We start from the raw sequence: 15,051 nt of genomic DNA on the forward strand, positions 1-15,051 counted from the left end.
CGTAACTGATAAAACATACAGCCTAGTTACAGTTTTATACGATTGAGCAATTATAAACAGACGACACAGAGTATAATAGTTACTACGTAACTGACTGCTGCCAACTGGTAGGAAGTGGTAACCGTCGCCTATAAACGTTGTGGACGTCACATTATACTGTGACGCCATTGACACCTACGCAAGTGATTTACCCTTTCAATAAAAAACGCTAATACAAAAACCACAACCATTTCCTTCCGGAGGTACGCGAGATAAGCGCCTTAAATAGAAACTTTTTGGACAATATATCAAGAACTCTATTACCTGGTACTTACATCACTATTTCAGCATCTGACTACCAGATGAGAAAAAATGTTTCTAACCTCATATCTTTGATATCCCATTTATTCATACGAAATTCTTCGCGTCTTCTTTCCTCGTACACAAGGCAAGAGGTCAAATTAATTCCAATTCTCAGTTTTTTATAATAGTAATTTATTTGCTTAAAATGTAGTCTTAAATGATAACATAGCTACACATTTAGCCTTATCTAAAAACATGCAAATTTTGTCTCAGTACGTTTTAGTAATTTTTAATGGTTTACATGTTTAAAGTATAAATTCAATAATTACATAAGTCTAAATAGTTTATGAGCACTATAATTCTAAATTCAGATTCTGAATCTCTTAAAAACTAAATTAATTATACTATTTATAGGTCTTCCCTTTCACAAACTTTCCTTTCGATTCCCATTATCGCGATACTAAAGGCTTTTACTAAAAAAAAAGAAATTAAAAAACAAATTGAAACCACTTACAATGGAAATACTGAAAAATGAAGCGAAGTAATTCGTAATTGTTTCAAATCATTTGTAGTGCGTTGCAAAGCTACTTGTTGGAAGTGAGACCATTCATACTTTTTCAAATACTAGCCCAACCATAATCATAAACCAAGGATATTTATACTAACGAAACAAACTATTTTTTAAATACTTCTCGTCCATTATCGTTAGTTATGCACAGATAATACAACACTAGCATTTGCATATATAATAATAATAAATCACTTTATAAAGGCAGACAAATTTCTCTGTATTTCAACTTTAAAGTAACATAAATCAGCTATTGGTCCAATAATTCAGTTAAACTACGAATACATAATTGTTATAATTAACCATTGTATTTTGATTAGAAATTTGAATATAATGAAAGAGTTTAAATTATTAATATTATAACTAATATTAAAAGAAAAAATCTATTGTAACTGCTACTAAATCATCTTTGTTGTGATGAAAATTTTCAAACGAACTAAATTTGTATTCTTTACAATTTAACAATTAACAATTTAATTTTTCAGGTGGGCACCAAAAAATTGCTTCGAGCCCCGCAAGTTCATCTGCCAGACGAAACTCCGTAAGGTTCCGAAATCGAAAGTGAAGGAACTGCGTCGTCGCTGGCAGAGGATGGGTCAGCTGAACGAGATCACCGCACCGAGCGTTAGCCGAGAGGTCAACGACCGGAACAATGACGTCACCGTGCACCCCTACAGGAATCCGAAATCCTACGACCTCCGACCGAACTCCCTTCGGCTGCATCCAAAAGGGAATAGAACGAGGACGGCAATAAACCGAAACCGTCCGAAGAATTATAGAACAAGACAGAACGAATTGAAAAAGCGATCGAGACCACCTGGTGCTCATAGACGACTCAAGAGACCATTCGAAGGGTAAGTTTCTACACCTTCTTTGAATTATAACGATGACGCCAGATTCAGATATCAAAAAACATAGAGCAAGTGTTACTATCAAATGAGAGCTAGAAAGTAATAAGCTTAGAAATTGAAAAGTATGCAAGAACGTTGATACATGTAAAAAAAAATATTTGCAAACATTGTCGATTAACAAACAAATGTTCTTGAATAAATTACTCATAATATACATTTAACACATTTACACTAAAAGATAAATACAATTAATTTCTTTAGTCTTAGTAAATTTTTTCCTCTCACACACTTTTAAAGTGTGTGATCAATGATACACGTATGGTGTAATATATCAACAAAAAAGCTTAGAAAAATACATCTAAAATGTTGAATTTATTGAACTTATTATAATTTTGGAAACTTACATATTTTCTTCATTGATATATTTAACAAGGTACCTACATAAGAACAGAAATTCTGTCATATACTAACCAAGAAATTGCAAAAACTGTTTGACCAACGAAGCGGAAATTTATCAAGTAGATTTCTTGTGGGACATAGATCAGTCAAAAGATATTTTATATTATAATGGGAACAGAGAATAAAAGATTTAACAGGAAATAATACGGGTAGGTTTGTGTATGGGATTTATGTTTCATATATGGATTAGATTCTTCTTATGACTATAACTAATACAGGTGACCATTGTCTACGATATTCATTTACCATTGTGCAAACTATGTATGTTTGTCTCCCTGGTAGGATAAAAATCCACATACGTTCTCATGTCAAAGAACCCTAATAAATGTAGAGTAAAATACGTGATGAATCTAATAAAAATTCCCAACAACTTTAGTCACGAACTAAACACATTATGTTAGCATTTATTGCCCCATCTCATCTTAATAGACCATAAACGTTTATTTGATCTGATTTAGAATCGATCTTCAACTGGAAAAACTTATCTTTTAGCAGAAACAAATAAATTTTTGGAATACTTAAGATATTTATTTGTATTTTCAACTTGCATTGCAGTTACCAATGGAAGCGATCAGATCCTGAAGGCTCTTATAAATACAACGTCGATCTACTAAAATCTGGAAAGACTGGGTTGACACCACAGCAAATAAAGACGCATTTAGCACGCCTCGCGCGGATGCGCGATGTGCAGATAGCAAAACGCAGAAGGCTCCAGCTGCGAGGGAAGAACGACGATTGGCTTGTCAACGAACCGAGACCTGTCCTAGCACAAACACACGCGAGAACTTATATGGTAGACAACAACATAAGCGCGTTGCACCCTAAGACGATAGTCGAAGAATTCGATTTGTTGCCAGCGTCACCTTCTCCCGTAGTGCTGCCCAGCCAAGTGCTCGGCCGATAAGTCATATTGAGTAGTTCGTAGTGAGAGATCTGACAATTTGTATGCACGATTGCTTCTTTCCTTCACTTTTCGTTCTAAAGCAGCCGAAACGAATCGATAGTCTTTCGTTATCTAACTCTTTACCATTTTGTATTATATTTGTAAGCCAAGAGACAACTCAAGTTACCAACTTTGTCTTTTTTTTTAAGCACGGCCGATACACAATTGTGATCACGTGCTAAATCATTTATATGTAATGCTTCTTTTTCACTATTAATTCTTAAACTTTGATGGATATCGTTGATTTCAAAATAATTAATAAATCTTGCTATTTAATTATAAATATTTTTAATTTTATTTCCGTTACAAACTTTATAAAATTGACGACTTATTAAAAGAGTAGATACTCCTTTCGTAATTTAAAGCATGCTATGGATTTTATTTATATTTAAATTCGCATTCTTACTCATTAATGTTATTAAAATATTAAATTCCATTTACATAATTTTAAATTCCATAAAATTATATCAAAATGAATATAAATATAAATAAACGTAGCGTCGTCGTCGTCAGTGACATATTGTATTTATAAAACTAGTCAGTAAGATTATTTTTTATTGTATTAATTGCAAAATAAATTACACTAAATATTGTTATGGGCATTCCATAATGATGTGTGTGTGTGCTTTATAATTGTTATTACTGTATTTTAGAGATTCGGATCCTTATCATTGTACGTGAATAAATGAATTTTTCAATGAATGATTGTAACACGATTGCAAATAAGTTCTCGCATATATTTACTGTAATAAATAAAAATAAATAATTAATAAATGTTATATTTACATCCTCTATTAATCATTAACGTATTCAGTGTATAAAATATTTATATATTTAAAAAAATAATATTATTATTCAATATAACGTGTCGTACTTTATAATTGGCATTTGAATACGTACGTAATTTAAGATTTATTTCAGAATGTTAATATTTTAAGTTGTAAGGTAAAATTCTTAATTAACTATTCTTGTTAAACTTGGAATGGCAAACAAGCTGACGGTGCGCCTAATGGAAAATGGTAACCGTCACGTACACCTCGTCATGTACAGTACTGTGGACGTCACAGAGTATACTGTGACGCCCATGGTGCCCGTCATACGTTGCCATTCCTCAACTGCCACATCATAGTCCTCGCATTTAAACGACGAATTGATAGATTAATTCGTGTATAAAGTATACCTTTAGCAGAGTTGTTTTTATGGCTGTTGTAAACTTAATATTATTAATCATTAGTTTTTATTTTATTTTTATAATGCACCGATTATATTATATCTACCATAGAACCTCTAAGAGTGTGGAGTAAGCTTACAGAATGCTTTACACATAGTGTGTTGAACAATGTACCTACATGTTATAAGGTAGTGTACTGTGTAATGAATATGCTACATGGCAAATTACAGTCGTACCTAAATGTAATTCAAGAATGAATGTGAATTATTATTATAGAATAACATTATTTTATTAAAATTATTAATTATTAAAATTAAAATATAGTCATTACAATATATTACTAGTCTGTTAGAAAAAAAAAAAAAAGAAAAACGCCTCATCATTCTGTACTTTCAACTTTACAATATTTTATTTTTTTAATTTTAAAATTGAAATAAATTCATATCTGTGTTTAGAGTGTAATCTAATTGCAGTGTAATTTTTCCCAAATCAATCTTAATCATTTGTACAGTAGATATTATACTTTTATTTAATGAAAATAATGTAACAAATAAACGAGTACATAATTTTAACTGAAACATCTTATTATATGAATTGCTGTGTAATTAATTGTAAGAACAAAATACTTTGATTCTAAGTATTAATATTCTCTTATAATAAATAAATAAATACTTCGGCACATTTGCAGTTTCATTATATCCTGAAAAAAAACCGTTAGACAGGAAATACTACAACAGCACACACAATCCTACAAGGAGGGGACAACAAAATACCATAACAGATTGGCAAGAGACCTTACGGACGTAAGGCACACGACTCGCAGACTGACCAGAGGGAGACTTTGTACAAAAGTCGTTTGCTTGAGTACCTCTGTCCCATTCGTGTTTCAACCGTGAAGCAGTTGTGTTTGCATGGCTGTGTTTCGGTTCGAAGGGTGGGATATGGCGTGAATTTACAGGGTACAGAGGAATAACACCCGAGTCCTCAGGAATGTCAACGCATGGGGGCTATCATGGACGAAACAGTACACTCTGTTATGTCCATGGTACTGCTCATGTCTATAGGCGACAGTTACCACTTTCTATTAGGTGGGCCGTCAGCTTGCTTGCCATTCTAAGTCGTATAAAAAAAAATGCCTCAAGTTGATTAAATAAAACAAAGTAGAATACGACAGAAGTCGCATACTAAGTACGCCATTACGCCAAGTAAACGTCAAACATACTATTTATTGTCCCAGCAAGGAGACATTTCTTAGAATACATAAAGACATAAAAAAATAATTAAATCTATCTATCTAGGTAGGTATAGCAGAGTTCAAGCGAAAATGATCTCTTTTTTATTGTATTTAAGGCTACACCATACATTGCTTATTTTATGACATTTAGAAGATATCTTTTAGAGGACTAATTGCATTTTTATAAATAATAATAGGATTTTAAATATTTTATACTCGTATCTGAAGTGTTGCCTAATAAATTCAATAAGTGTACATACAATTTTAAATTGATATCTCGTAAATAAAATTTTTTCATACATTTATTGTTTTCAATTAATTAAGTTTTCAACATGAGTCCAAAAATGTACCTTTAGATATATAACTTTAATGAAATGAAAATCTCCATATTTACTTATATTTTGAAACTATTCTCTTTAACATAAGCAATAGTTAATTAATTCTTGGAACATGTGAGTCGCGAATAAGTACCCAACTATAATATTACACAAAGAATACTTAATAAAAAAAAAATTAACGAACCCAACAATTTCCTAACTACGGTTTTGCAGTTTTGGGTTCTGATTATACATTATTCTCTTAAATATTTTTACTATTCACAATTTTTATGATTTTATTATAAATGCAGCCTTATACCGCCATCTAGTATCGAATAGTTTATTTAACGAAACTACACTGCTATCGTTAGAAAGTTGAGATTCTTTTTTATATATTCAAGCATTTTCATTATTGATTGATTGTACCTTCATGTTAGTTAACGATGCAGACTATGTCGCCATCTTTCGGGTAATAATATTTTTAGTATCTACACATTTAACTAAGTACCCATTGAAAACAAGAAAGAAACTGAGAGAGAGGTGGGAGGGAAAGGGACTTTTAGTGATGGGTTCTAACAATATCAAACGTCCTCCACGTGCTGCGGTTAACCACGATGAACCTAGAGGGAACCCTCTGGTACCCATCGTGGTTACACCTTATGGAATTCTTCACGGCTGGCCAAGTGACCTGCTTTCTTTCTCACCTATCTTCTATCACTGGTACCACGCCAATGTTAAATCGTCAGTACAGGCGGGGTTATCATTCCATTCTCATCCATTAAAAAAGCCTACTTAAACTATTTATTTTTTAAATTTATTTCATTTTATATAAATATCTGTTACAAATACTTTTAACTTTTTTTATGTGGTTACAGATATGCGAATATTTAACATTTAATAAATAAATTAACGATGGGCTAACTGACCTGCTTGAACCTGGTTTATTTTTACTTACCATCCCTCACTGGTACCCCGCCAGTGTATACCAGTAATGCAGGCGACCTCAACATTCCATTGTCATCCAATAAAAAATATTTTATTATTAAAAAAAAAAAGAAAAAAAAAGCGCACCTCTAATGCGGCAGGCATCCATTGTTTACAGTGATTGTTTACCATCAGACGAGCTGAATGCTCTTTAGCCATCTTCGTGGTATAAAATAAAAATAAAAGAAAAGAAAATAAACAATTTTTTTATACAACTTAGAATGGCAAACAAGCTGACGGCCCACCTGATGGAAAGTGGTAACCGTCGCCTATAAATATGAGCAGTACCATGGACATAACAGAGTATACTGTTTCGCTCATGATACCCCACATGGTGGGGACTCAGGTGTTATTCCTCTGTACCCAGTAAATTCACGCCATATCCCTTCAAACCGAAACACAGCCATGCAAACACAACTGCTTCACGGTTGAAACACGAATGGGACAGAGGTACCCAAGCAATCGACTTTTGTACAAAGTCTCCCTCTGGTGAATTATATTATGGAGTTAAATATTATTTTTAGTCCTTAATTAGATTGGAGCATTGAAATAACGGTATATAATGAGGATCAATGACCCAATGACCGAAACAGCGATATTTCCACGCTCGCGAGATGTTCACTGATATTGTAACCATAGCAACGCAAGTCAAACATCGCACTAACATATACTTAATCGTTGAAAACTAAGCTTTAACACCTCGTATTAAGAGTTATAGTGGCGTAATAGTATTAGATTGTATCCAAAGTCGATTGAGCTGTAAAAATATTAACTGTACACATTTCATTTTCCATTTCTAATGAAAGTTAAGGACGAGTTAATATAATTTTGCATTAATACGCTTTGTACATTTTACTGTAACTAAAATAACACACAGTACGGTAATAAAATAATCGCCGTATGGTCCCGGCATAGAATGGGCCCCCCCTTCATTTCCCGTGGGTATCGAAAGACGCGACTCAGTGAGGGCGAGGTATGGGCAGCAACGTCCCTCTTAAAATATCTCTAAAAACCTAACTACAGTTGCCAACCCGCCTGCCAAACGTGGCAACTACTGGCATAACTTCTCCAATAGGGAGAGGCCTATGTTCAGCAGTGGACTGTTAACGGACGAAATATTAATAATAAAAATAATATTAACGTGAACGGTCTTATCCCAACCAGTCTGAAACAACATCTCAGACGGCTGGGATTCCGAGGCGGCTCACTCCCGGGAAAGATGCAGAAAGCGGTGCTCTTAGATACTGCCCGCATTGTACGACGGTTTCTCTCCCTGGGACCCTGAACCCCGGCCGACTGTGCTTCTGCTAGGGGTTAATTTGCCATCTCCTCTCCTTAAGAGGGGAGATGTGAATTTGTGTAAAAAAAAATATGCAGATACAGGTTGTTCGTTTTTTCGTGATTTTTGTTGAATAATTTGACAAAGAAATCTGAGAAAAGTAAATATTTTTTGAGACCCTATTAATGAATACAGTTTTAAGGAATAGATCGTGTTAGTTAACATAATGCATATTAAAAATTGTGTCATAAAGTTGATTATATTATATTATTGACTACTCGTCAACATGGAATTTTAAATGTATTTAATTTATTTTTTTATTTTTATTTTTATTTATTGTCATCATCATCATCTTCCTTCCCTTATCCCAATTATTACTTAGGGTCGGCGTAATATGAATTTTTATCCATATTAAAAAAAGATTTGGCTTATCGTTTTACGACCGGAAAAGGGATTGTTAGTAATGGAAACTGAGAATCCCGTTGCTAGCAATATACCCGACCAGGTCGACCTCCTCGCGGTTCCCCCTGGAAACTATCATGATTAAATCCTGATGAATTCATCATGATAGGTTTTCATTCTCATCTGTCACCCTTCACTGGTGCTCCGCCAGCGTATCCCGTTAGCGCAGGCGGGGTTACCATACCATTTTCACCCATCAAAAAAAAAAAGCCCGGCCGCCTGCCTGACGACAATCCTCTTTGAGAATTTAATTTACAGTAATATCGCAAGTGTTTTAAATTAGAAAACGAATATGTTTGTTTATTACCTCTACACATAGATCATCAACCAGTTATAAACTTTAACTTCTTCTTTTTATTTAAGAGTTTCCTCTTGTCAGTGCAACTAATTCATGCATCTTCTTCCAGCCAGCTCTATCCCAGACCATATCCTTGTCCTCCCTATACGACATGACGCCTAGTGTTTCCTTTATCTGTCCCATGTAGTTATTCCTCGGTCTTCCTCTTCCTCTATTGCCCTCTATTTTTCCTTCTACTATGCTCTTAAAAAAATCGTCATGTCGTATAAGGTGGCCCAGCATTTTGCCTCTTCTATTCTCTATTATTTTAATTAATGTTCTTTTCTCGTTCACTCTTTTTAAACTTTAATATACACGTAATATTCTAAATCTGAAAGACGTACGCTAGTTTTTATCATGATTTTGTAAATTTTATAATATTTAATCATTTAAAACACAAATAGTTTCATAAGCAATGTAAAAGAGTTCTATGATGTAAATACTGTTTATCCCGGTTATGCAGACAAAGTCGAAGGTGAAAACTAGTGTCAAATATTATCGTACATGACTTATGTGTATGTAATTACGTTTCTAATTTAAATAGGTAGATTGACGTTCAAAGAACTCAAATGAAAATATATGTAATAAGTTAGTTAATTACTTATAACTACATATTGAAGTTAGAAATGTACACTAATTGTTCACAAACACTTGTTAGGCACGGTGTCAAAGTCCTATATTAAATAAATCTAGTTATGAATGTTTATATTAAGTACTACGAATAAGCTAGTCAAATTGACTTCGTAAGAGTAGATAAATAAATAAATTAATATTTTATGTTAACTTTAATTGGCAAATTTTTGATAGAAGATACATTATTTTATTTTTATAGGGATCTCTAATTTATTAAAAATAATTTATGGATAATAATTTATATTAATAATTTTTAAACATAATATTTTTTTAAATTACTGGTAAAGTAATTTTCTATATGTGAAAGAAATTTCCAAAGAATAAAATCGATTTAGTATTTTTTCGGTTTTGGATTATTGTAAACAAATAAACCTCTATATAATATTAGTATAGATTACACTAAAAGTTTATAACATTATTATTATATATTATTAAATAATAACCTAAGTAGTTTACAGTAAAAATATTCTAACAACGAGTAGATAAAAGAAAAAAAAAGAAAAAGCTGTATTTTGCTTCCGTAGATAATTTTTTTGTTTATACCACTGAGGTCGAAAACTTATTTATTTATTCATTAAATATAATTGTATAATATATGTAAGTATACAACGTGTAAAAATAAATCTTTCGAGTTCATTTAGAGATATGTATAATAATATATCTTTGGATTCTAAAGATAGATGATCAAAAGGATTTTTGTGGGCTAAAATTTTCCAACCAACCACTCAAGTATATTTTCTCTGATAATGATAATGTTAAAATTGTTGGAGTTTTAATGCTGGCTGTTGACACTGAGGTTTTATAGAACAATATATTATTTTTATGTTTGTTCTATGTCCGATTTTTATAAGACATGTCTCGTATCTTTTCACTAAACTTATTATTTTATATCATAAATACATATATGTTTTATTACTGCATCCTGCTACTTTACAGTAAAAATAATTTATGAACGTGTATCAGAAAATAAATCGTCTTTAATTCTAGCAAAACCAGTTACTTTCATTTTAAAACTATAACTATGGGACCGATTTTAATAAAATTTCTATGAGACAATTTTTTTTTATCCGAAAAGATATACTTTTCAGATAAAAAAATATTTACCCAAATCGATATACAATTGTCAACTGACGGCGATGTAAGTTAACAAACAAAAACAAATACGACCGAATTAGAAACCTACTTTTTTCCAAATCGGTTGAAATAAAATAAACGACTTTTATTACTTACTCATTTTGCAATTCTAAAAAAATTGTTCTCCATTTATGCACATTAAGTGTGCATGTAAAATATGTAGCAATTTCTAAAAAAAAAAAGAAAACTATCTACGATTTAATTAAGTGTAAAAGAAGGTTTAATTGAATATTCCAATAACAAGCCATTAATCATAAAGAACTATGCTATAAACTATTATTTGCATCATTTAATTCTAATTCCATAACAAATTATACTAAAATTAATTTTATTTTCATGACACCTCTGCCAAATGCTGATCTTGGCAATTGGCCATGGTTGAATTAACATACAGAACAGAAATGAAATATTAAATTATTTTTAATGAATTATTAAATTATTATTTTAACGCTTATTATATTTACAAACTTATAATTTTTTATCACCTAATCATGGAAAAGATATGTTCTAACTAAAAGAAAAACATGTGTTTATACTTATATATCTAGGGCCAAATAAATTTAAAAAATAAAAACACGTTAATTAAAGTAATTAAAGATATGTGTGTTTTAGATGTAAAACGTTAACAAAAATAATTAAATTTCAATCAAATATTGTATCTACTTACGTCTACACATCTCTAAAAGCCTAATTGCGCTTGCCAACCCGCCTGCCAAGCGTGGCAACTACTGACAAAACTCCGTTGTGGACAGTTTACGACTGATAATATTGTTTTATTTAAAACACCACGTATGAGTCACACATATGTTTTTTTTTTTATTAAACCGAAACTATAAAAAAGATTTAAAAAAAAAAAGATTGAATTTGAATCATTCTTATACAAAAAGCCTGAACTAGTATCAAACCCTCAACTAACGGGGGGAAAAGGTATTGTTAGTAATGGAACCTAACTGCCCCCTTACTAGCAATACATCCTATCAAGTGGACCTCCACGTGATTCCCCCTGCAAACCATCGTGATTAATTCTAGTGCAATTCGTCATGATGGGTTAACTGACCTGCTTTCATCGTTACCTATCATCCCTAATTGGTGCCTCGCCAGCGTATACCGTTAGCGCAGGCGGGATGACCATTTCATTATCACCCATTAAAAAAACCCCTCAACTAACCCCATACTTTAATCCCGACAAATTGCTATGACCTTAATTTTTTCTGAACTTCAATTATAAGGGCACATATAGTACAAGCAATTACAGTGTGTACCTTCCTCTGTTATCACAAAAGGGTAAACAAAGACGCTCTAGGGTTAGAGCCATGACCTAGTTTCCTTGCACGGAACTTGCGTGAGCAATTCGTTTCAATGAAGTCGCAATCTTTTCTTTTATCTTAATATAATAAAAAAATACAATTTTATCTATATTCACAACTGTAATCACAGAGTAATCCGAAACATGTTTTATGATTCTTAAAATGGTAAATAAAAACTGGAAGCTCATCTGATGGAAAGTGACAACAACAGCGTCTCGGAGCTCACAGACTATATTGCAAAGCGTTGTCATTCCCGAGATATCATAATCCTCGGGAACAGTTATATACTCTTTAATAACTCCTCCAAAAGATTACAGTAGTTAACTACTTTATAATATAAATACAAACAATTAGAAGAAAAAATCACACTCAGAAAACAATGGGCGTCCTTATCGCTGAAAGCGATCTCTTGTAAGCAACCTATCCTGTAATTTCGTACATACATACATACCACGGTTTCTCTGCAATTGCCAGCAATAAAGACGAGATTCTCATAATGAAATATTTTATAAAATAAAATAAATATTTATATTAATAATTAAACATTAATACTGTTATCTTCGGAAGAACAATAATTTAAATAAAATTAAATTTTATATTGATATTAAAGAGAGAATTTCAAAGAGATATGACGCCGGCTGGTGGAAACCTCTGACGACCGGAAGGTTGATCTACTTTGGTCAATGCATCTTCATAGCTATTCAGCGTGGAAATGTAGCAAGTCTCCTAGGTACCCTACCAATTAACAGTAATGTCAAAGATTTTTTTTATCTCTAAGTATTTTTTAAAGTCTTGTTTTTTATATTTATATTACATAGATGTAAGGTGTATATATGTATATGATAGATTATATTTTTTAATACAGTAATGTTGCACCACTAATACAATTATGCTAGCAAATAAAACAAATGTAATCAACTAATGCAAATAATAAACAATCTTCTATTTTATATTAATATTCGAATAAAATAAACTTTAAATAAGTGTTAACTTTTTTTATAGAAGCTTACACAATTTTTGTGTCTTTACAAAAAAGAAATATTTCCATGACGTAGGTACATAGTTAGTATAACAGTAGGTAGGTACATACATTTAAACGTCTCTGACCTTCTCGCTATCTGAGCTCACAAATCTCTAAATTATCAACCCCAAAAATGTTAAATCACACCTTCATTTCTCTACAAATGAATATAAATGAACATAATATAATTGTACAATCATAGTTGCCCTTGTCCCTGGTCTATGAATAGGTAGAATAATTTATTACAGGCTTAAACAATAAAACATGTTTAATGTTGGAATATAAAAATTCTTAACGAATTTTACACGCATTTAATGCGTAGTCGTGTGGATGGTTATGTTACACACAAGTAAGGGTAATAAACAAGGTCCGAAAGAGTATAGTTTATACATATAAAACTGTATATATATATATATATATATATATATATATATATATATATATATATATATATATGTATATATATAAAATAATTATAAAAATTTAATAATAATTAAGCTGTAAAGTATTTCATTCATTACAAAGCATTGCTATTCAGATAGAATTGTGAAGTTGTTCTACCGTATAAATATTTTTTCTCCATAAGAACACCCTAATCACCTAGCAGTATGAAATGTTCTTTACGGCCTATATACATTCTCATACCTACCATACATATTATACATAAAAAAACTTTATAAAAATCGGTCGAGCCATTTCGAAAGAGTTCGACCACAAACTTTGGGACATGAGATTTTTATATTATTAGATTATCTTAAATATATTGGTATGTACAACTGTTCATAATCTTACCTGCTTATTCTGTTCTGTGATTCTCTCTCTCTCTCAGCGATTGCTTGGAAAAATGCAGTTAATGACATGTGCATTATTTATTACGGATACAATCTATATTATAGAGGGGGAAAAGGGATTGTTGATAATGGGGTCTAACTGACCTATTGCTAGCAATACACCCTGTCATGTCGACCTCCACGCGGTTCCCCCTGGAAACCATCGTGGTTAATTCTAGTGAAATTCGTCGCGATGGGCTAACTGACCTGCTTTCATTGTCACCTATCATCCTTCACTGGTGCCCCGCCAGCGTATACCGATAGCGCAGGCGGGGTTACCATACCATTATCACCCATTAAAAAAACTATATTATAGATATTGTTGTTCATTTACTTATACCTAGTGCAATAAGGGAGGTTGGTGGAGAGTAAAACGCTCGTTGATAGTAGTAAACTGATGTACTTCAGATTTTGCATAATACTCTAATCTTGGGGGGAAAGGGATTGTTAGTAATGGAGACTGAGAATACCATTGCTAGCAATATAGCCAACCAGGTCGACCTCCTCGCGGTTTCCCCTGGAAACTATCATGGTTAATTCCTGATGAATTCATCATGATGGGCTAACTGGCCTGTTTTCATTCTCATCTATCACCCTTCACTGGTGCTCCGCCAGCGTATCCCGTTAGCGCAGGCGGGGTTACCATACCATTTTCATCCATCAAAAAAAAAACCCACTAACAATCCCTTTTCCCCCAAGGGATACAATATAAGGAAGTTATTTCATACAATTACTATGTTCATGGAACGTATTATAATTTACGTTACCATATCAGAATAGATACAAATTGGGATTACTTCTTTTCTTTTGTAAAACAAATGTGACCCATAAATTGAAACAAGGCTATGTCTGACGTCACCAATTTTACACAGTGCGGCGTACAACCCCTATGGTATAGTAAACATGAATTTCTATTAATTTCTCCGTATAGTTACGTAGTAAAAATACAACACAGATCACCAGTCTTTTTATATCCATGTCATAAGAGACAACTACTACAAAGCACAATATACTCGTATCTCTCTCAGACTAAGAGAAGTAAAGCCTGAAATAAAACCAAGTCGCCTCGCCTAATCACCAAGATAATCCATACTAATATTTTAATTTAAGATTATGTTATTTTGATTTAAAAACTAAACTACTGTACCGATTTTTATATAATTTTTATAAGACCAATCTGTAAGTAATATCCTTTCAGATAAAAAAAAATGTCGTTGAATGTTTTAAAACGGTTTGGTT

General features: G+C 32.1%; 1 protein-coding gene across 3 annotated transcripts in view; it reads left to right on the top strand.

Moving 5' to 3' along the window:
- Positions 1–4,953, top strand: part of LOC116413606 (uncharacterized) — a 185,494-nt gene extending 180,541 nt beyond the window's left edge. For all 3 annotated transcript variants that reach the window (XM_052894434.1, XM_052894432.1, XM_052894433.1), the window contains 2 exons: positions 1,336–1,704; positions 2,716–4,953. In XM_052894434.1, coding sequence (XP_052750394.1) covers positions 1,336–1,704; positions 2,716–3,064 — 718 coding nt within the window. In that variant the 3' untranslated portion in view covers positions 3,065–4,953. The remainder of the gene's footprint in view (positions 1–1,335; positions 1,705–2,715) is intronic.
- The last annotated feature ends 10,098 nt before the right edge of the window (positions 4,954–15,051 follow it).

This window comes from Galleria mellonella, unplaced genomic scaffold, assembly GCF_026898425.1.
Source record: "Galleria mellonella isolate WM207_F2 unplaced genomic scaffold, CSIRO_AGI_GalMel_v1 utg213, whole genome shotgun sequence".
Classification (NCBI taxonomy): domain Eukaryota; kingdom Metazoa; phylum Arthropoda; class Insecta; order Lepidoptera; family Pyralidae; genus Galleria; species Galleria mellonella.